Source organism: Centropristis striata, chromosome 8 (assembly GCF_030273125.1).
Source record: "Centropristis striata isolate RG_2023a ecotype Rhode Island chromosome 8, C.striata_1.0, whole genome shotgun sequence".
NCBI classification, from domain to species: Eukaryota; Metazoa; Chordata; class Actinopteri; order Perciformes; family Serranidae; genus Centropristis; species Centropristis striata.
The window spans coordinates 1,783,674-1,806,839 of NC_081524.1; the positions used below are offsets into that span (position 1 = coordinate 1,783,674).

A 23,166-nucleotide genomic window follows, 5' to 3' on the forward strand; every position below is an offset into this window, starting at 1 on the left:
TTCTGTCAAAATCACTTTTTTTTGCTCTATATTGTTTTAGTGGTTTGAATGTATGTTTAGTATCATTCCTGGCTGAATGACGGTCGACTCTTTAACTGATAGTTCACAAGATTTATTTAAAATAGTAGTTCCATGAAAATAAAAATAATAAGAATATAGCCACTAATATAGCCTATATGACAGAAGAAAATAAACTTTAACAAACCTTGTTCCTGTCAGTCAGCCACTATAGAAGCTTTTTTCATACTTTATATCAACTTTGTATGAATTATGACGCACTCGTTGTTATTTACCATTCATTTATCATTTTACTGTTCCACCTGTTATTTCCTGTCCCTACCTTTCAAAATTAAAGCACACGTTTCACACTGGATGACACCTTTTCAAAATAAAAGCATCACTGTCACAATCATTGTAAAACACCTAGAAAATGTACAAACATGGAAAAACAAGCTATATAATACAAAAACACCAATAGGAACCTTGCTAAAGGTAATTTACAGTTGTGTTTAAAATAAATGGAAAAGTGATATAGTGATTGGAGTATTTACTACTTTTTACTGCTATATTTGATTTACTCCACATTAACAGTCTTATCATAACATGTATTCTTATCAGTAGCAGCTCAAAACCAGATAATTTACTGTATTTTATAAAGCGATTACATTCATATTGAGCATAATTTAGTTCAGAGTTTTGGTCCGGCCCCTGCAACCTTCGTGGTATTGGTCATGTGGTCCCTTGGGAAAATTAATTGCCCCCCCCCTGTTTTACAGAGACTTGACTCAAGTAAAACAGTAGTTTTGTTAAACTTTATTAAGTAAAAGTAATAAAGTGGGTCAGTGAAAATGTAATCAGAGTAAATGTTGCTGCATTACATTCTAAAAAGAAAAGGGCGTTGTGATTATATCTGAAACTTGATTAAATATCTGTAGGCTACAAAATAAATTGCACTAAATGTCGAGTTATGAACAAGTGGAACAACATCAGCAACAAGAAACCGTCCACATCAACAGGAGATCCAGTTTATCAACTGATTAGTAGTTTGATATACTTTCTCAGTGAAGCTTCACTAGAATCACACAGAAAAGAGACAAACCTCAGACAGAAAACATAATCAGTAAAAAGAATAATGGACACCACAGCTGCATACATTAAATATCCAGAAATGTGTTTTAATATCAGCAGAAGAATGAAACATCACCAAAGCAGACGATCTTTACATACAATATGATCACATACACACATGTTGCTGCCAGTCAGAGGTAGCTCCTCAGGGGAGGCCGATTGTCCAGCTGTGTGCGAGGCTTCACAGGTGGCAGATATGATACGATTAGCTGCAGGGGAGCGGCGAGGAAAAGGACTCTTAAACTCTAAAAGGACCACCGTAAGCAGGGGCGCAGATGGGATTTTTGAACTGGGGGGACGAAGCTGTCAGCAAATGATTTCAACTCAATTAGTTATTTTTACACTCCATACCTTAACCAAAATATGTTTGATATTTAAAAAAAATGAACTGTAGTGTAAACAACAACCAACATATTTACATAAATAAAAAGAAGTTTGTACATGAAATTCCCAGTGCAGCCAAACAAATGTACTGACTTGAAGCTGACTCAATGAAGGACCCAAAAACATCTCTCCTCCTTTATTACCCTGAACATACTGCTGGGGAATGTCTTATCTGTCCAGTCTGTCAAACCTTTAGAACCAGTGTTTCCCACAGGATTTTCTGAGACTATGATGAGGGGACCCAAACAAAGTAGGGGGGTCCATTTTTGCCCTTAAAGCCTAAATTTGGTGCCTCTCTCACATTCTAATGACACTATTCCATCTTAATCATTGCATATTTTTAATGAATTATTGTAAAAGGAGAATAATGGTTCTTCTGTTTTATTTAAGGCGTCTTATTTTGACAGTCTACTTGCAAATTCTGTGGTGGACTCTGCTAACACACCCATATGCTTTTAAAGCTACGTGTGTTTGCTTTTATTTTGAAGGCAGGCCTAAGACATTCTTACGGTAACACCTTATGGTGTGTTCAATTTACACCGAAAGTCTAAACTTGGAGCTCAGAACAACGTTGAAAATTCTGACATTCGTGTAGACCTTGAACGCACCATTAGCAGTCATTATTACTTGCCTGTTTGAACGATCACGGCCTGGCGCTGTTTGAGCCTGTTAATTGAACTGTTTCTTTGTTTACTGGGTCAAATGTTTAATTTAGTTAGAGACATTTTGTGACGGTTGTATAAGTTTGCTCTGCTAAGTGATCTGTGACCCACTTGCATGAGCATGAGAACACTTAAAATATTTCAGTTAAAAGGATGTATTAGAATAAACTATTGGATAATTATTTTGCAAAATATCAGTAAAACTGTGGAACTGTGAGCTGTTGATGTAGTATAAAACATGTATTTTAGTTAAAAAATCTACAATAAGAATGATTAATGAGACTGAATTTAACATTTTCATTTGAAGCTACAGCTAAAATCTTTGTTTGCTAACATTTGTGAAAGTTAAAGTAGCAGTGTGTGCTGTTATTATCTTTCTAATTTTGAATGTCTTTTGTTTTATCAAAGGTTTTTCACTTTTTTTCAGGTTTTTAAAGAGAAAGTTAGGCCCTTCCCTTTCAAGCGTGGGAAAGCTAGCACCACAGAACACTTGACACATGTTACAGCAGAGGAGAGACTGCACAGTGTTTACACACCCCTGAGCTCCATCAGGTCATTGAAAAGGTATGAATCCACCTCACGGAGAGCAGCGATCAGAACTAAACTGGCTTTAGCTCCCTTCTTTTGCACCGTGTCGATCACGTCTCGTGCTTTGTCTGTGGTTGTTCTGTTTTGCGTGATATCCTGCATTTCACCCTGATTTATCACATCATGCTCCAAAAGTTTATCCAGGATAAAGTTCAGATTAGCATGAGACACTCTTTTAACAAACTCTGTCCGAACAGCTTTCAGGACAGCTAGGACTCTGTCCTCTGATGGGACATTTCTCTGTGCAATTTCCGCTCTGACACCTGAAAGATAACCAGGAAAATTAGTTTTTTCAATCACTTTTAAACAGAGATATCTTTTAAATGTAATGTTTTGGTCTGCTATAGCAACGTATCTGCTCTGTAAATCACTTTCTGTGCTCTCCTTTGATAGACAATCAGCAACCAAAAGGAAGAAATGTACAGTACATTTATATTCCCAGTTGTAGATTTCTTTTTCATTCATAGAGCAATGATGTGGTGAAAATTAAGAGCAAACTGCATGAAGGTTAAATAAGGAATATTTGATTTGCAAATGTGAAGGTCTGTAACGCCGCGAATGTAATAATGCCCACAAACGTAATAAAAATCTGCAGTTTTTAATGCAATAATCCCACGAACGTAAAACATTTTCCACAAACGTAAACCAGCAGCTGGATTTTGCATTAGTAGTGTGTGTGTATAGGCAACCAAAACAAACAACAACAACCATTATTCTTTGCGTTATTACTTTTGTGGGAATTTATTACAATATTGAAAGTTGAAATTGTTCACTTCCCCAAAAACGTAATAAGTCCCTGCAAACGTAATAGTTATTACATCTGAGGGAAATCATGTGTTACGTTTGTAGTAGGCAGCGGCTATTACGTTTGTGGGATTATTGCATTAAAAGCTGCAGATTTTTATTACATTTGTGGGCTTTATTATATTTGTGGGCGTTAAAAGGTTCCTGAGTGCTTAGTCCTGTACATATCCATTACATTTTTATTCTCGACTATCACAAGAGCTGTTCAATTTGTATTTCTGCTTAAAACAGGTTCATTTCTCCCCATTTCAATTTTTAGCACTTCAGTTCAAAGTTAAAATGAATCTACATTTTTATAGACTGGAGCCTCCAAAGGATGTCAGTTTGCCTCTATCCTTCACCTATTATTCATTATAATTTTACTGTCTGATGTGTACATTTAGTGTTAAACCCGATTATTGGTGTATGTGTCACGAAAGGCAGCTCATTGCAAATCTTTATAATTTTACTCATGGATTTATTAAAGACAGTGATTTATTCACCTTCCGGTGTTCCACTGGGAGGTGGGCGGTCAGCAACCATCCTGCCAGCTGATTGGAGGAGGCTCTGATCCCATCTGACCAGATGCAAAAGTTACAAAAATATATTAGATTTTGCCAGTATCAAGGTAATATGATGCATTAAGAAAAACAGTTCAGTCACTTATTGCAGTTCCTTTATCAAGTTAAGGCGTTTGATTGGGTAAATCTTTTCTGGTTTTACCTATTTCTCTGGCAAAAATAAAACTAACAGCTAACCGCTTAATGCTGTTGTTATGTCTTGTGTTGTTGTACTTGCATGGTGTTTGGCTGTGTTAGCCAAGCTGTCGACTAGTTATTGAGCATAAGTAGCTTATTGAATGTTATTAATACAACTCATGTCATGCACCTCCTCCTTGCTCTGCAGCGGTCATATTGAGAGGTGACAAGCTCATTCTAACAACCCTCTAGTTTTATTATGAACTGAAATAAATAAATAAATAAATAAATAAATAAATTACAGTAATTTTAGAGTAGACAATAAAATTGTAAAGAAACTTATGATTTTAAAATTTGTTTAACTAGTAGTAAGCATTATATCACATTTTGAAAAGTAACTTGACCAACACTGGTGGTTAATATACCAATGTCCCGATGCATGTTAATAGAAGATTGCCGCCTCAAGAGTTTGCCATCGAGATGTGTTCTGATTGGTGCATACCACCACACACTCACAAGTGTACCTGAAGTTGGGCATCAGGGGCCTGTTCCAGAAAGCAGGTTATCTGAAAAGTCTGAGGGAAACTCTGGGTTTGTTACTCAAGCGCTGTGTAAAGTTTCTGCTTTTACGCATCTGTACTGTCTTTGAACCCTCCACTCTGACTCGGGTGCTTTTCACACTCTGCAAATGAATATGCAGGTTTTCCATTAAAAACACTCATCTTTTACTGTCTCCTAACTCTTACTAATCCTAAAGCAGCTCACTGCAGTCAGGGGCTGTCCCTTTCATGTGCTTGGTGCCCTGATAGTTTCCTTATGGAACGTTACCGTTTTCCTCACAATCCATTATTTATCTCAACAACATTCTCCAGCCTCTTTCTCTCCAAATTCTTTGAGAAAATGAAATAAATCATGAGCCTAATACATCTCAGTCCTACCTGTTTGAACTATATTGTTATATTTCATTTTCAGCTGATCTGCGTCTGTCTTTCGCCGGCAGGATAACAACTAAATGAATAAAATTTAGGTTCAATACTGTTTGGCCAGTTTTCACCTGTAGTATTATACTTGTGATTAAATTTAATTCTTCTCCGTTTTGCTTTTTTTCTAAGAATGTGTTTTAACTCACATGAGGATTTACAATTCTACCATTTGTTTTAGCTGTTGCCATGGTGACTTGTAATATCCATAATATCATTTATGGAGTTGATTAAACTAAATCAGATCAGCTTTTCTGGAACTGGAAACTCAGAGTTTCCCATCTGAGTGTGAATCAACTCAGAGTTCAGGGATAAACTCAGAGTTTGTTGAACCTTTTACTTGGAACAGGGCCCTGGTAGTATGGTCATGTTTGACTAGCTCTATCAGCTACCAGGGATCTAGCTGCAGCAAAGGGAAATACCGTCCTATGAAGTTGTAGGCAGATGTAGATGCCAAGTTCACATATACCCTAATGAACCCAACCTGGGGGTGAAAAACTCCTTGTTTTGAGCTCAGTGTAAATAGTGTTGGGACATATCACCACCATCCAGAGTATAGAATCAGTGCACAGTATATTCTAGCATCCTTTTTGTTCATTTAAACATTTGCCAAAACTTGTAGATGGCTCAGGTCCACCTGTCCCAGTCTCATGGGGTTGATGATTTGAGAAAAAATTTGTTTCACCAAGGTGTCCACAGTTGGACTCACCTAAGCATATCTCTTTTATTATCTCTTTTACTTCTAGCACAATCTGTCACGCTTCATTATTGCTGCTTAGTTACAATGAGCATGTTTCATACCACATAGCTCCCATGGGGTCAGAGGCCATGTCTCACAACTTTATTTAATAGCCTTTGTTTTACTTCCCTCATCTCTGCTGCTCTGCCTGACCTTCCCTGACCATCTCCTCACCTGCACCTCATCCCCTAATCAACCACTCCATGTATACCAGCTCAGATCCTCTGCAACTATGCTGAGCTGACTGAGGAACAATGTTGCCTAATTGTCTTTCGTGTTCAAACCACATGAACCAGTACCTAAACCCCACTTTGCCTCTGTTGGTAGGCCAGCACTAGTTTAGTAGCTCGCTGTAATCAGTGTGGGAGTGAATGAGAGGGGAAATACATGAGGCTTTATAAATACAGCCATGGTGTCTCCATGCCTCCACTAGTTCATACTCTGGTGTTGAGTTGGGTGTAAAGCCTTTTAGGCCTCTCATTCTTTGTTTACAATAATATATATAATGTAAATCAGACTATCTGAAGTTTAAAATTAGATTGACAAGCTCACCACAGACAACAGACTCTCTCTCAAAAAAAGCAGTCAGAACAGTGTTTTGTCATTTTAGGATTACCTGTATGAAGCTTCAGATGTTGGTTCAGGTGAGAAGGATAATGGAGCCTGGAGTTAAGAAAGACAAAAATAAAGTTTTTTTAAAATGCAAATTAAATTCACTGATCAGAAGTCACGATTCCCCTGCCTCCACAACTTGGTATAAAAAACATTTTATATAAATATACTTCATACTGTGAAATTGATCCTCTCTCACCTTTATGTCGTCCTCAGGCAGGTTTGTTTTCACATCCAGTTTGACATCAGAGTGATCTGATGGAGAGAATAAGTAAAAGAGAATTTCTGAATATTTTCCCAACAGCTCAAGCTAAAATGGAATTGAAAATTACTTTTGTTGTACAGTGAGGGCATGTTCATTATATGGTTGCAGTTATCAACTATCAGAACAAAAGACTGACATGCACTCACATGTACTGGCCCTGCTTGGACAACACACACAGAGGATGTGTGACTTCATTCTTTGCTAAGGTTTCCACTACTCAACGATGTCTTTACATATCAATATTTGCTTATTGCTATAATTAATGTTCTGAATGTCATGTTTCAGCCCCTTTAAGAGAAGATTTTAATGTACAATAGCTTTAATGAATGGAGGACTTTTTTAATACTCACTTGTATTGGGTTCCTCAGCTCTGATCAACTTGCCATTGATTCTGTATATATAAACACAATCCAAAAGTTATGGATCAAGTTTAAAAAATTGGTTAGTTCCTTGAGTTACCCTTCAGAGTCCTGAGATGAGGCAACTGATAAAATGCTTCGTATCACATCAAATCTGCTCTGCAGAAACTGACCTCAGAATCTTCAGTCTGCAGTTTGGATTGTCCACATGATCGGAGAGCAGCTTCACTCCTGAATCCTGCAGGTTGCTGTCATGCAGCTCCAGCTCTCTCAGACAGGAGGGGTTGGACTTCAGAGCTGAGGCCAGAGAATCACAGCTGACCTCTGACAGTCCATGGCGATAAACCCTGATGGAAAATAGTTGAGTAATATATTGTTTAGTTATCTGGAAACAAATAACTTGTGCTTTACTTTTTAGTTTATGATATCATCTTCTATCTTCAAATAAAATGTCATCATAATATTCATACAATGCTCATTTAGTATTATTTCATAAAAAAAGTAATAACAGTTGACTGACCTCAGAGTCTCCATTTTGCAGTGTGGACTCTCCAGAAACTCACACAGCAGCTTCACTCCTGAATCCTGCAGCTCGTTGATACTCATGTCCAGCTCTCTCAGATGGGAGGGGTTGGACTTCAGAGCTGAGGCCAGAGAAGCACAGCTGATCTCTGACACACTGCAGTTCCTCAATCTGAATAAAGAATAAATTATATATATAAAAATCCTTTTATTATCAAATCAGATCTGTTCAGGTTATAAATGTGTATCTAAATATTACTGTTTCCTAATGGAGGATTTTTTCCCCTAAAATGAGTAATTTCATTCTATTGATCTACAGCAGTTACAGAGAGTCAGTGAACTGACCTCAGAGTCTTCAGTCTGCAGTTTGGACTCTCCAGAAAATCACACAGTAGCTTCACTCCTGAATCCTGCAGGTTGTTGTCATTCAGCTTCAGCTCCCTTATACAGGAAGGGTTGGACTTCAGAGCTGAGGCCAGAGAAGCACAGCTCATCTCTGACAAACTGCAGTTCCACAATCTGAATAAAGAAAAAATGTTAAAATAAACTTGAGCATTATTGATAAAGATTCTGCCGTTTACCTTTTTTATGGAAGGAATAGAATCAATACAAACTAAAGGAGCACAGCTACCCATTACATTACATGTCATTTAGCTGACGCTTTTGTCCAAAGCAACTTACAATAAGTGCATTCAATCTGAGGGTACGAGACTTAGACCACAGGAATCAAGTAAGTACATAAGTTTAAGAGCCAACTGTAATCACTACAGGAGTGCTATATGTAAAAGAAGAAAAGAAGAGAAGAAGAGAAAAGAAGAAGACCATATATATATATATATATATATATATATATATATATATATAATATACGTTCCACCATTTGGGAGCAAGGACAGAAAAATCTGGAAGTGGTTTTGAGGCGAGATGACCCACGCACTAGAGTCTTGAAGCGTATCCGCGCAGCCACCGGTAGCTGATGAAGGGAGCGGAGGAGGGGTGTTGTGTGTGAAAATTTGGGAGTCCTTTTGGGAGTTCCTTTGGGAGTCACGCCAAGGCCCATATATTGAATGTGTCACATGTTTGTGCAAAGTAATTGGTTATTGTGTTTTATTCAATTGTCATCAAGGTATGGCCTTAGATGAAGATATGCAAATAGAGTTTTCTGCGTAAATTTAGTGAGGGCCAGTTGACTAAGCTGTACAGCACACAGTGGTGAGTATGAGGACCAGAATTAGTGATTAGGTAGTTTTTGAACCATTTTAAAGCAGGGAGCCCTACTCCAATATCACTTAATCTACTTAGCAGTAGTTCATGGTCTACAGAGTCAAATGCTTTTGATAGATCTACAAATAAAGCAGCACAATGAGTGCGTTTACATGCACAGTTTAATCGAGCTATGACTAAAAATCGATATTGGCGTCTAATAGGACTTCTGGCCTTGTCCCAGTTTACATGCAACTGAGAAAATCGAATAACTGATGGGAACGTGTCCTCCTCCTCAACACTGGGTGGCGATATGCGTCATTTCAGCGGGTTAATATGGCCCCCTTTCCAGTTGACCTCAGTTCGACACTTTGTGCCGTCGCTACTGACTGGCGAGCAGCTAATGTGACCGGCTAATGTGCGACCAGCTAATGCGAGCGGCTAATGTGCGAACGGTTAATGTGCAAGCGGCTAATGTGCAAGCGGCTAATGTTCGAGCGGCTAATGTGCGAGTGGCTAATGTGCACATGCGTTGTCTTGTCATATATGGCAGCAAAAATCCTATTCCAATCGCATTATCTGGGTGTCTTAGTCGGAGAACTCCGACATCAGTCAGACTAACACATTTATATTCACTTCAGTTGTCCAGTTATAGTGAGATTAAGGCAATAATACGCTTTTTCAAGTGTCATGTATATAACACCAAGCACCTTCAGATTTCAAGAAGCTGTTGAATGCATTCATGTGACATGGATACCTCGTTTGTGAAAAATGGATGAACGGGTCAAAAGTTAATAAACATTCAACTTTGACCTGTTGGTGGCGCTAGAGCTCTTGAGCTAGTGTTGCCTACACAGCATCACCACTTGAACCCAAGTAATGGGTGGTCTGCTGTTAAATTATTACAATATTGGGGAATTATTACAATATCAGGACTTGCGAAATGAAGGCTAACCTGATAATGTAATAACCTCCCATTAATGTTATACTTTATTACATTATTGGTAAAAAAAAAAAGTGTATTACATTATTGGGAAATGCACTTTATTACATTATCAGGAAGTTATTACATTATCAGGTTTTATTACATTTTCAATGGACTCAAGTGCAGATTTTTTATTACATTATCGGGAATTTATTACATTATCAGGTTTTATTACATTTTCAATGGACTCAAGTGCAGATTTTTATTACATTATCGGGGTTATTACATTATCGGGAATTTATTACATCATCAGGTTCTACATGGGTGTTTACTTGAGTTTCCAGTATTTTGGCCAGTGTAGAAAGCTTGGAGATAGGGCGGTAATTGTTCAGATCTGAAGGATCTCCACCCTTTAACAAAGGAAGCACATAGGCTGCTTTCCATATTTTAGGCATTCAGTTTGATTTAAGATTGCAGTTGAAAATGTACGTTATAGGTTTAGCAATGAATTTGGTTACAGCTTTTAACAGGAAGACCATCTGGTCCTGGAGACTTTTTTGGATCAATGGATTTTAGAGCAGTACAGACGTCCTCTTCAAAAATGGGAGACGCAAAGGAGATTTCTGATGAGATTTTTCCTGAGATGTCATAGCTCTGCAGATTGGATAACGAGAACCTGATTTAGCCTGACTTTGACCCATGAGGCATTTCTTTCTCTGATTTTAAGAGCCAATTCTTCGGGGAACCATGGATTATTTCTCCCCTTGATCCTAAATTTCTTTAGCGGGGCATGTTTATTGCAAATTGCTGTAAAGGCATTATTAAAATATTCCCAGGCATTTTCAATATCAGGTATCAGGCAAACATTTTCAAAACTGCATGCATATAAATCATTGTGGAAAGCCTGCATATAAAATGTTTAAAACATCTTTTAAAAACATATCGAGGTTTGTGTTTTGGTAATTTTGTGTCTCTTATACAAGCTATAGCACAATGATCACTGATATCATTGTAAAATACAGCTGTTGATGTGTATTTAAGAGCCGTATTTGTAAGAATAATGTCCATTAGTTTTGATTTACTATGATCTCTCATATTGATTCTTGTTGGAACATCAATAAGTTGCATAAAATTGAGTGAATTACATAGATCTTTAAAATGATCAGAGACGGGAGAGAGCCAATCCCAATTTAGGTCGCCCATGAGAATTAGTTCAGAATCTTTTAGGTTAGACACAACATCAGAGAGAAAGGTGATGGTCTCTTTTGTTGCAGATGCTGGTCTATAACAGCCAACAACTGTGAAATATGTGACTTCAGATAAGTTCACTTTCACAGCCAGCAATTTAAATTGTTTGGGTTTACTTAAAGACAATGTCACTGAGCATTTAAATTTTGACTTAACGTATATAGTAACTCCTCCCCCTTTGTTTAAGCCTCCAATGCTCACCCGGGCTCTTTTTTCTAAACTTGGTCTTACAAAACACTCAGAACAAATGAATAAGGTTAACCATTTATTGAAAGAATAATAGCCAAATGCAATGCTCAGCGCTGGACTCTGCAATGTGATCTTGATGACACCACAAGACAGAATGATTACAAACTTCCTTAATATGTTACATCTATCTTCTTGGGTTGGGCCCACCCCGTCAATTGGGTGGGCTTTTAACGCAATTGGTCAATTTTTGTGTGATTCTTTTCGGTTGCCACCCTTAACCATGCATCTGGGGATTTGACATCTCCTTGACCTTTCAAAATTTATGTGTGTGTTTGTTGTCTGCTGAGGCCTTCACATCCTGTCTCCCCTCCTTATTCTGCTTCTCACCCCAGGTCTGAGCTGAACACCTACACATACCTTTCCTGAACTCTGAACTCCTACACATACCTTTCCTGACCTTAAGTAACCCGGTCATAATTTAGAAACTCAGCCAATCCGAATATATTCTTTATTCCTACAGTATCCATATTATATTATCTTGTATTGATGCTTTTTAACCAGGTTTCAGATAGGACCATAATATCCATATTTGTTGTATCAACCCATAATTTCAGCATGTCCATTTCTGGGAGGAGACTTCTGACACTGAAGTGCACAAAGCAGGACCTGTTCTGTTTTTAAAGTCACACGGAGAAGGTATGTTTTGCATTAGGCCAGGCCCTGGGTTTGGTTGTACCTTTCCTGATAACAGTAGCAGCAGTATAACTAGGCACTTTGAAATTCTTGAGTACTTTACATTTGCAACATTTCCTGAGGAGTGTGAGGGGATTCCACATTGCACCAAAAAGCAGTTATTATTGGTTTTCAATGTTTGCAGGTATGATAAAGGGCTCGGTGTTTGAGAATTGTAAAGTATCTGTTGGTGAGCGGGGTGAATTAGCTGGTGGTCATCAAGTGCATTTCTGGTTGGCGAGTTAATTGTTAAAAGAAATCTCCCTCTGTGAAATTCATCATTGTGAGAGGTTTGACGTGGTGTGAAACCAGGATTGCACATAAAGAACAATAAAAATAGAGGAAAATGCATTGCTCTTAAATTCCAGTGGAGGCTGGAGGTGGATGCTGGTGTAGACCCTGGCTGTAGCTGATGGAGTAGGCCCTGGTTGTAGCCTCCTATCAGCTATTCAGGTGGTAGTGGAGGTGATCCAGGAAGGAGTTGGATGCTGGTGTAGGCCCTGGTTGAAGCCTCCTAGCAGCTATCCAGGTGGTAGTGGAGGAGGTCCAGGCAGGAATTGGATGCTGGTGTAAGCCCTGGTTGTAGCCTCCTGGTAGCAATCCAGATGGTAGTGGAGGAGATCCAGGCAGGAGGTGTGTGCTGGTGTAGACCAAGGTTGCAGCTGGTGTGGTAGGCCCAGGTTGTGGCCAACTGCAGCTATCCAGAAGCTAGTGGGAGAGTATGTGGGAGGCCCAGATTGTGGCTTCCACTTATCGGTTTTGGTCAAAATAGTCAAAAAGAGGTAAAAAAGGGACCATTGTGCATCTCTCTTCAATGGAATCCAGAGAGAGTTACTTTCATTGGTTGGAAGATTGAGTATAAAACACATTTAAGACATACAATTTCAGAGCTCACATGCAGGTACACACTGAAAAGACTGGGCTGGCAGCCATCTTGAGCTGTACATTTTGAACAAGAGTTGTACGTGTTGAACAAGAGTCGTACGTGTTGAACAAGAGTCGTACGTGTTGAACAAGAGTTGTATGTGTTGAACAAGAATCGTTCGTGTTGAACAAGAGTCCCTTGTGTTGAACAAGAATCGTATGTGTTGAACAAGAGTCCCTTGTGATGAACAAGAGTCGCACTGAAAGAGAATTGTACTTAGAGTCATGTTGAATGAGAGGTGTGCCAAACAACAGTCACACTGAACAAGAGTTGCCTATAATGAGAGTTGTGCTGAATGAGAGCATGCTCTCACTGAAGTGGGTAACAGGGAAAAAGTGAAGGATGTTTGTGAACTGACCTCAGATCTCCAGTCTGCAGTTTGGACAGATCTGTTTAGGTTTAAAACATGTAGCTCAATATTACTGTTTCCTAACGGAGGAGCTTTTTTCCTTAAATGAGTAGTGTCATTCTACTGATCTACAGCAGTTACAGAGTAAGCGAACTGACCTCAGAGTCTCCAGTCTGCAGTGTGGACTCTCCAGAAAATCACACAGCAGCTTCACTCCTGAATCCTTCAGGTAGTTGTAGTTCAGCTGCAGCACTCTCAGATGGGAGGGGTTGGACTTCAGAGCTGAGGCCAGAGAAGCACAGCTGATCTCTGACAAACTGCAGTCTCTCAATCTAAATAAAGAATAAAATACTTGGATAAATATTAATTTATTATTCAATTAGCTCAACATTAATATGGAATAACTAAATCAGCTGAAGTCAGTGAACTGACCCCAGCGTCTTCAGTCTACAGTTTGGACTCTGCAGTCCAACACACAGTTTCTTCACTCCTGAATCATGCAGGTCATTGTCACTCATGTCCAGCTCTCTCAGATGGGAGGGGTTGGACTTCAGAGCTGAGGCCACAACTTCACAGTGGGTCTCTGAGATTCGGCTGCCAGCAAGTCTGTCATGATGCATAAAACAGTATGTTATTAGAAAAGTTTAAACCTTGCATAGTTCCGCAAATCTTTCTCACTGTCTTTGACATAAAACTATATTTTCAACCACCTTCTCTTTTATAAATACAGAGTTCTAATCTTTGCTTTAATTGAATCTTGTTGCTTTGAATACAACTGAGTATCCTTGCTCCTGGGTTTCCTGTTAAGATACATTTACCTCTCTGGATTTTATTTTATTGACACCACTTCGCAACGAGTGCCATGAAGTTAGGGCTGGGGGGTATGGCAAAAAAAATCATCACAATATATTTTTTCATATCGTCCGATCTCGATTATTGTCACAATTTTTTATATTGTTTTTAAACTGCCAGTTTTAAAGCATCTGTTTTTTTTTGTTGTTGTTTTTTTGGGGGCATTTTATAGCTTTATTGACAGTATTACTACTACTATTTTAGAGTGAAAGGGGGAGACAGAGGGGAAGACATGCGGGAAAGGGCCCCGAGCCGGACTCAAACCCGGGCTGCCCACTTACGAGGACTGGGCCTCTGTGGTATGTGCACCGGGAACGCCCCAGTTTTAAAACATCTGTACTGAAAACTAAAGAAACTAGAGATTATTTTTAATATTTTATTAACATACGAACTAAATAACAAAACAAATTAAATAAGACAAACAAAACAATTAAGAACAATGATGAACAACAATTTTTACTCAACAGGACAACAAATGTAGAAAATATATTTAAAAAAACACTTTGAGCTACTTTACAGTCCTGAGTGTTTTTGCAGGTATGGAAGACCCAAAATAAACAAATTGTGAGCCTAATTTCTCCTCTTGGAATGTTGCTTGTACGGCTCAATGGCCGAAACAGATGACGCGATTGATTGCTGCTTTGGTCTGGTGGCATGACTAGTAGTGGCTGAACTGCTAATGCTACATGTTCTGGCAGCAGTGGCAGGCTGTGCAGACTCTGTTCCCATTTTCATGCTTTTGGCATAATCACTTGGGTGGTACTTCTTCAAATGATTAATCAGATTTGTTGTTGTTAGAAAGCCCACGATATTAATGTTTTGTTAACTTGTTTATTGAACTAAGTTCCATTCAGTAATAACTTGTTTCTCTGTATGTTTTTATCTGTCCCGCTCTCTTAAACGCACCACAGTCGTTGCTACACTATTGAATGCACCATATCTGTGTGTGAATTGCAGTGCTGTGAATGTTAGTTTTCTCTCGATACAGCAGCGGATAGATTGTAACTTCCTTTGCTCTTTCCCAACATTCACCTGTTCCTCCCTGGTTTATTGTTCCAAGTTATGGCTGACATCTATTTCGCTGCCTTCAGCTCCGTGTTTAGCTCCATGTTTGGTCTTTCTGTTTACTTCTCCAGCAACTTACAAATGGCAGTGGAGCAGGAAAAGGTTGACTCTGATTGGACGCTGTAACGCACATTTCCCACATGTTTGACCAAGTAAATATGCTCACGGCTGATCATCTGAAATTCATCACCATCATATAATCACCATCATATAATCACCCAGGCCTAAATGAACTACTTGTTTCTAAAAAACTAGGTCCCTCCTAAGATTCCTGTTGACATAGTGACAATTGTGAGCTTTTAAACTAAAATTTTAAAATCTTACTGCTGGTCTACAAAGCACTGAATGGTCTCGGACCAAATTACATGCTTGATCTGCTACCTCTCTACGAAGCACCCAGACCCCTTAGGTCATCTGGAACTGGCTTGTTGCGTGTCCCAAAAACAAGAACTAAGCAGGTGAGGCAGCTTTCAGTTATTCTGCTCCTCACCTGTGGAACAAACTACCTGTAGATCTGAGGTCTGCCCAAGCGGTCAGCTCCTTTAAATCAGGACTAAAAACACTACTGTTTACTGCAGCGTACTCTTAACTTTAACACTAATCTGCTCTACTCTACTGCCCTTACTTTTTAACTACACAATGTTTGACTTGTGCTTTTTATTATTTTATCTCTTTTTTTATCCTGCTGTATCTTATTTTATCCTATTTATATTTTTATTTCTATTTCCCTGTTTTAATTGACTGTTTTTACTGTTTTCAATTGTGTCTTGCTCTTTTTGATGTGTATGTAAAGCACTTTGAATTACCTTGTGTTGAATTGTGCTATACAAATAAACTTGCCTTGCCTTGCCTTGCCTAAAAGTTCAGTTTCCTTATCCACCAAAATAAAACATGTTCTACAAAATTCTGGCTACTAACACTAATTAACAAATGGCTTTCCTATAATGAAGACAAATTAATATTGTGCGTTTGATAAAATCAATTAGGGACTCTTTCCCCACAATATCTGGACATGCCTCCAACTCTATAAATACTGGAGAGATGCATTTGATACTCTCTTCAAGGTGTCTGGGATTCCTCTCAATCAATCTCTACTGACTGTAATATTGGTGAAAAGTGGTAAAAGTGGTTGCCGAAGAAGTAAAATTTGAAAACATGCGCCTCTAATTGCATGGATTAAAGTAAATAAATAAATAAAAATCTTCTGACTGAAATTTTATTTGCGCTATAGCCAAGTCACGTGCAGTCTGTGAAACATGTTCCAGGTTAGGTTACTTGACACCTGCTTAAGAAATACTAATGCATAAGAATTCAGAACCAAATGCAGCCATCACATTTAAAATGCTCAACCAATACTGTTTTACAGGAGGACGATTTTAAACAGCTTTTCTATTGCATCTTGCATTTTTTTTGGTCTTTTCAATTATTATTTTTTATTTTTGCAAAGACTGTCAGTACTCTCTGAAATAATCAAGCATCTACATAACTATTCATTACATGTTTTTAAATACATCAACAAACCGCCCCATGATTGAATAACAATGGGTGCAAATCTCTATATTGCTTTGTCTTATTAAAAAAAACAACAACAAACAGAACAGGCATCAAACAAACAACACCAACTTAGAGATCTCTGTTTGTTTACAACAAGCACCGGACACATGACGGTTAATTTACCATCACGATGTTTATGATCAGCGGAGACGCTGTGCATAATTAGCCATTCTGCTTTTGTTTTGTATGTGAAACTGTCGCTAAGCAATTATGCGATGATCGAACACCATACGTGACCTCCGGAGTCTCGTAAATCCCTCCAGGGCCTTTTTTTTATAATGGAGACGTGCATAGTGAGCGGACATTAAAGAGGGCGTGGCCTGAGGCTTTCCCAGCGGACACTCTTCCCCCTAAAGTAAACACGGCTAGTGTCCTTATTTTTTTTTATGATTATACCCCTGTGGTATCGAAAATTGTGAGTATCTAGTATTTTTCTGGTTATCTGTATCAAGTTTTAAATTATAGTATGTGACATCCCTAAACCCCCCAACTTACAGAGCCTTTCTGCAGTTCTTCACAGCTGGAATCAGTCTACGTCGTCCCTCCGCTGTTGTGTTGTACTTCTTCAGGTCAAACTCATCCAGAACCTCCTCTGACATCTGCAGTATGTAGGCCAGAGCTGAGCAGTGGATCTCAGAGAGTATCTTCTCTGATCTGTTCTCTGACTTCAGAAACTCTAGGATCTCCTGATGGACTGAGAGGTCGTTCATCTCCGTCAGACAGCAGAAGATGTTGATGCTTCTGTCAGGAGAGATCTCATCAGTGTTCATCTCCTTCAGATTATTAATGGCTCTCTGGATGACTTCTGGACTGTTGTCTGTCTGACCCAGCAGGTCTCCTAACAGTCTCTGGTTGGACTCCAGAGAGAGGCCGTGGAGGAAGCGGACAAACAGGTCCAGGTGTCCAGTTTTACTTTTTAGGGATTTCTTCATGGCTCTCTTCAAGAAGTCATCCAGGGATGGGCCTTTTTCACTTTTGAGGGATTTCCCCAGGACTCTCCTTTTGATCTTTTTCAGGTATGAGGGACCTTTGCCATCACTGCTATCATTGTCCCAGTCTGTCCCAAAGAAAGCCCTCAGTACCTCTGTGTTCCTGGTGGTGTAACAGTGGAACAGGTAGACTGCAGCCAGAAACTCCTGAACGCTCAGATGAATGAAGCAGTAGACTGTTTTCTGGAAGATCAAACTCTCTCTTTTGAAGATCTCTGTACAAACTCCTGAGTACACCGAGGCCTCTGTGACATTGAGACCACAGCGCTCCAGGTCTTCTTGGTAGAACATGATGTTTCCTTCCTGCAGCTGTTCAAACGCCAGCCTCCCCAGCTTCAGAAGAACTTCTCTGTCAGCCTCCATCAGCTCCTGTGGACTCGTCTCATGTCCCTCATCATACTTCTGCTTCTTCTTCTTTGTCTGAACCAGCAGGAAGTGTGAGTACAGGTCAGTCAGGGTCTTGGGCAGCTCTCCTCTCTGCTCTGTAGTCATTTGGTCCAGAACTGTAGCAGTGATCCAGCAGAAGACTGGGATCAGACACATGATGTAGAGGCTCCTGGATGTCTGGATGTGTGAGATGATTCTGCTGGACCGCTCTTCATCTCTGACCCTCCTCCTGAAGTACTCCTTCTTCTGGGCGTCAGTGAAGCCTCGTACTTCTGTCACCCTGTCGACACACTCAGGAGGGATCTGATTGGCTGCTGCGGGTCGGGAAGTTATCCAGACGAGAGCAGAGGGAAGCAGATTCCCCTCGATGAGGTTTGTCAGCAGCACGTTGACCGATGACTTCTTTGTGACATCAGACACAACCTCCATGTTGTTGAAATTCAGTGAAAGTCTGCTTTCATCCAGGCCGTCAAAGATGAACAGAAGTTTACAGACGGCGAGCTTCTCTGCTGTGACCTTCTGTAATGTTGGATGGAAAACATGGAGCAGCTCCAGAAGACTGTACTGCTCATCTCTGATCAAGTTCAGCTCCCTGAACGAAAGCAGAACCACCACACTGACATCTTGGTTCTCCAAACCCTCTGCCCAGTCCAGACTGAACTTCTGCACCAAGATGGTTTTTCCAACGCCAGCGACGCCGTTCGTCAGAACGACTCTGATGTGTCCCTGTTGGTCAGGTAAGGCTTCCGAGATGTCGTATCCCTTTTCGAAAGGTGAGGATTTAAAGGTTTCCTGGCACTTGATTGCAGTGTCATGCTGTCCCTCTATGATGTCAGTTAAGCCTTTATAGATGCCGTGTCTCTGTTCAAAGATGTCAACTAGTCTCGGTTGTTCAGGTGAGTCTTCCGAGTTGTCGTGTCCCTGTTTTTCAGAGTTGCCTTGTCCCTGTTGGTCAGGTAAGGCTTTAAAGATGTCCTGGCACTTGATTGGAGTGTCATGGAGGGCCTCCATCTTGGAAGCTGTCTCCAGCTGCCTCACCTCATGTTGGGTATTAACCTCTTCACTCTGTCCCTCTGTGATGTAGAGCTCAGTGTAGATCCTGTTGAGGTGGGTTCTACTTCCTGTTCCATCACTTCCTTCAGTCACATGTTCACATCTCCTCCTCAGACTGATCTTATGTTCATCTAAAACTTCCTGCAGACCGCCAGCTGCTGAAAGAGAAGGGGAAAAATATGAAAAAGTTTATCAAAAATCATCTATAAATCTGTGTGTGTGTGTGTGTGTGTTTGTTAGTCAAGTATCTGGACAACCCTTCATCCAATCGACTTAACACTAGTTGGGTGTGTTGCTGCGGACACAAGGACGTGTATTGCCTAAGATGAGCTCATATTGTGGCTAAAAGATTGTTTATAATTTTGCTGTGGCGCTATACAACAGAATCAAAACCTACCGTATAGCGTAAGTGTGACACCCACAAATGTATGGGCACAGTTGAGGTGTGATTGTTATATTATTGTGTATATTTCTTGTGAAAGAGACCAGGTTTGGAGGTATTTACTGTTTATACTTTTGAGAGTGTAGTTGCGCACTTGCGCCACAAGGGGGAGTATTGTGTTGGTGAGCGCTGGTTGTGACAACGGGCTTCCGTCCCTCAGACAGAGGACAGCCTGCTGAACTACAACTACGTTTGAATCCTGTCTCTCCTTTTACATAACTTATACAGGTTAGTAATGTGTGATGTTATATCAAAATATGTGTACAATTACTTTAAAACAATTCGGAACAGTGTCTGACAAAGAAAGAGAAAGAGAATTTGTGTTTTATTTCGGTCAAAGACTTCTGTGCATTTTAGCAGAGTTTTCACTGTGGATTGAGTCGCAGAATGGCGGTCGTATTTCTTTTGTAGCTTCTTGACATTTATGTCATAATAGATAAGTTTGTATTTGTATGATAATAAGGTATTGTTCATTAAGTTAAATAAGTTTGTGATGCAGGACACAATAAGCAATTTAATATGCTTAACTAGGGCAGATAAATGCCATGAAAGACATGAAAATGACAATGTTAGTGTTAATAGTACTGTGTGATTTAAGACAGATTAGTAATTCATATATAATAATATAATTTCAGTGGTTAAAAATATAATTTTTTGTTGAAATGTGAAGGGCAAATTGAAGTAAATTAATTGAGTAAGAAATTGATGTGAAAAGTGAAAAGATGTTAAATTCTGTTAATAAAGACAGAGGACAGCCTGCTGAACTACAACTACGTTTGAATCCTGTCTCTCCTTTTACATAACTTATACAGGTTACTCATGTCTGAGGCCTGTAACATAAGCACAGAGAGTTGGATAAAATCTCTTGCTTCAAGGCAAATCTGGGCACCTTGGTTAGCTAGCATGCTGCTTGCTTTGCTATCAGCATTCATTTGATTATTTGATGCAAGTAACATTAGTTTGCCAAGCTTTTACATTTACCTTCAGTTAACTAACCATTGTTAACAAAAGTTGGATGAAATCACTCAGCCAGGATGACAAGGTAAGTTGTGTGTGTATATACGTGCAGTGACATTTAATGTTCTGAATATAATATCAGTCTAAATAATGTCATATCTGTAATCCATTCAAAAACCAATGTTGTTGAATCACTGCAGCAACATTTTAGCTTCCCCAATCAGCTGTGTATGTTGTCTTGTATACACGCCATTCATCCTGCGACAACTGACTTTATACTATTATATTACATTATATTATCATTTGATTCATTGTAAACAAATATCCACGTACATCAATATTATACATACATATCTATTGTTTTTCAAAGTCAAAAAGCAATGTTTCTGCTCTGTCTGATGAGTATTAGTGTAGGTTGATTTTCTATGAAAATTGTTTATGGCTACAAATTGTAAGTTTAGCTTTTTCTTAGTTGACAGCACAGCAAATAGACAGGCCCCTCCTACTCCAAATACAATATGATTGGAGCTGAGACAAAATAAAAATAGCTATTGAGAGGTAGGATAATGCAGATTTGATAAGAAGAAGTTGATTGATTGATTGATTGATTGATTTTATTTGACCATTCTTGATATAAAAAATATGAAACAGCAACCTGTGTCATACGTAATATAAATAGATAAAAAATAGTCAGGGATGACACAATAAAGCCCTAAGGCTTATTTCCATTGTGGTCCCTATAAGGCAGGAGACGGGCAAGTAGCAGCATATCTTACATAAATCAAACAACTACCATTCTTACATACATACATACATACATACATGCATCAATCATTCATAAGTCACATAAAAACATAAATTACAGTTTTTTAAATACATGCGACAGATACAGATTGCCAACATTCTAAGATTGGTGTTTAAATCATTTTTTCAAGTTTTGTTTAAAACTGCATATGCTTCTGATTGATTTAAGTGGGCCAGGTAACCTGTTCCAAAGAATTGTTCCAGCATAAAGAAAGGACTTTTTACCCATGTTTGTCTTAACTCTAGGTGGTACAAAATCTGTTAAGCTTCCCCTAGTGGAATAGCGGTGAACTTCTTTTACTCTATTTAAATAATTTTTTAAATAATTGGGTACATCCCCATAAGCACACCTGTGTACCATACATAACTGCATCTGAGATGCACGATCCTCCACCTTCAACCATCCCATCTTATCAAAGTGGGATGATTCGAGATGGGTTCTCATGGGGACATCCAAAATAAGTCTGATTAACTTGTTTTGTGTGGTCTGTAGCCTATGCTTCAAATTAATTGTGACACCATTATACCATGAGCCACATGCATAATCAAAATACGGCTGAATTAAGGCTCCTGCCAAAATGACCATTGTTTTTCTATCCAGAAATTTTGAAATTCTGGCCAGAAAACAGACCCTATGGTTTATTTTGGTGATTGCCTTCTGTGCGTGACCTATGCCACTTAAGTTGCAGTCTAACACACATCCAAGGTAACTGACTGATTCATTGGCTGTAATTTCAAGATCTCCAACTATGACTTTAAAACTGGAGGCTTTTTTCAATCTAATCTTTGACCCAAAAAGAATGGATACTGTTTTTCCTACATGGAGTGATAACCTGTTGTCAGTCATCCATCTGCTAACATTTAGAAGTTCTGCGCTAAGTAATTGTTCAATGACACACATCCAGACAATGAATTTTTTCATCATTTTTTTGGCATTTTGTTGCTTTATTGATAGTGTGAGATAGAAAGGGGGTGACAGAGGGGAAGACATGCGGCAAAGGGAGCTCAGGCCGGATTCGAACCCGGCTCCGCCGCAGCACACGGCATACATGGTTAGCGCTCTACCGGTGTGAGCCACCGGGACGCCCCTCAATGATATTTTTATCCTCATGAGAAACTACGAGCGCAGAATCATCTGCATATAAAAAAAGATTAGCTGAACAGACCGCCTTTAAATCATTAATATATAAAAGAAAGAGAAGTGGCCCTAAAACACTCCCTTGAGGAACGCCACATTCAATGCCAAGAGGTTGAGACATTGTACCCCCAATGTCCACCACTTGCATTCTATTCCCCAAATAGGAGCCCAACCATTTGACTGCTAATTCACTAAAACCCATAGCTTTCAATTTATACAATAAAACACAGTGGTCAACTGTGTCAAATGCCTTCTGTAGGTCCAACATCACCATACCACAGAACTTCCCATTATCTACCTCTTTTTTAATAAAATCTGTTAAGAAGAGTAAGCATGTATCAGTAGAGTGAGATTTCTGGAAACCAGACTGGAATTCATAAAGTATGTTTTGTGATGAAAGGTAATTATCAATTTGTTCAAACATGATTTTTTCAATTATCTTTGACAGACTACTGAGAATGGAGACCGGCCTATAATTGCCCGGGTCCTGTTTACTCCCTTTTTTATATAGAGGGATCACTCTGGCAATCTTGAGATCATTTGGAAACTGCCCTTGTTCTATGGACCTATTTACAATGTGAGTGATGGACGTGGTAATGATCTCAGCAGCATCCCTTAATAATCTGGATGGAAT

The 23,166-nt window shown here is 39.1% G+C and overlaps 1 protein-coding gene across 1 annotated transcript; it reads right to left on the reverse strand.

Annotated features, from left to right (window-relative positions):
* Positions 1-2,702: 2,702 nt before the first annotated feature.
* On the reverse strand, positions 2,703-13,880 carry LOC131976139 (ribonuclease inhibitor-like). Its single transcript, XM_059339061.1, has 10 exons — positions 13,724-13,880; positions 13,450-13,623; positions 8,066-8,239; positions 7,719-7,892; positions 7,372-7,545; positions 7,190-7,230; positions 6,774-6,829; positions 6,579-6,625; positions 4,049-4,122; positions 2,703-3,025 (listed from the first exon to the last, which is right to left on the reverse strand). The coding sequence occupies exons 1-10, from the start codon at positions 13,807-13,809 to the stop codon at positions 2,703-2,705; spliced, it is 1,323 nt and encodes a 440-aa protein (XP_059195044.1). The 5' UTR covers positions 13,810-13,880.
* Between the last annotated feature and the right edge of the window lie 9,286 nt (positions 13,881-23,166).

Excerpts from the sequence above, each read along its gene's own strand:
- LOC131976139 (XM_059339061.1), bottom strand. The coding sequence starts at position 13,809 with ATGAGTGACAATGACCTGCATGATTCAGGAGTGAAGAAACTGTGTGTT. Across the intron at positions 7,893-8,065 it reads TGCAGACTGAAGACTCTGAG|ATTGAGGAACTGCAGTGTGT; the intron begins GTCAGTTCACTG and ends TTCTTTATTCAG. Across the intron at positions 7,231-7,371 it reads TGCAGACTGAAGATTCTGAG|AATCAATGGCAAGTTGATCA; the intron begins GTCAGTTTCTGC and ends TTATATATACAG.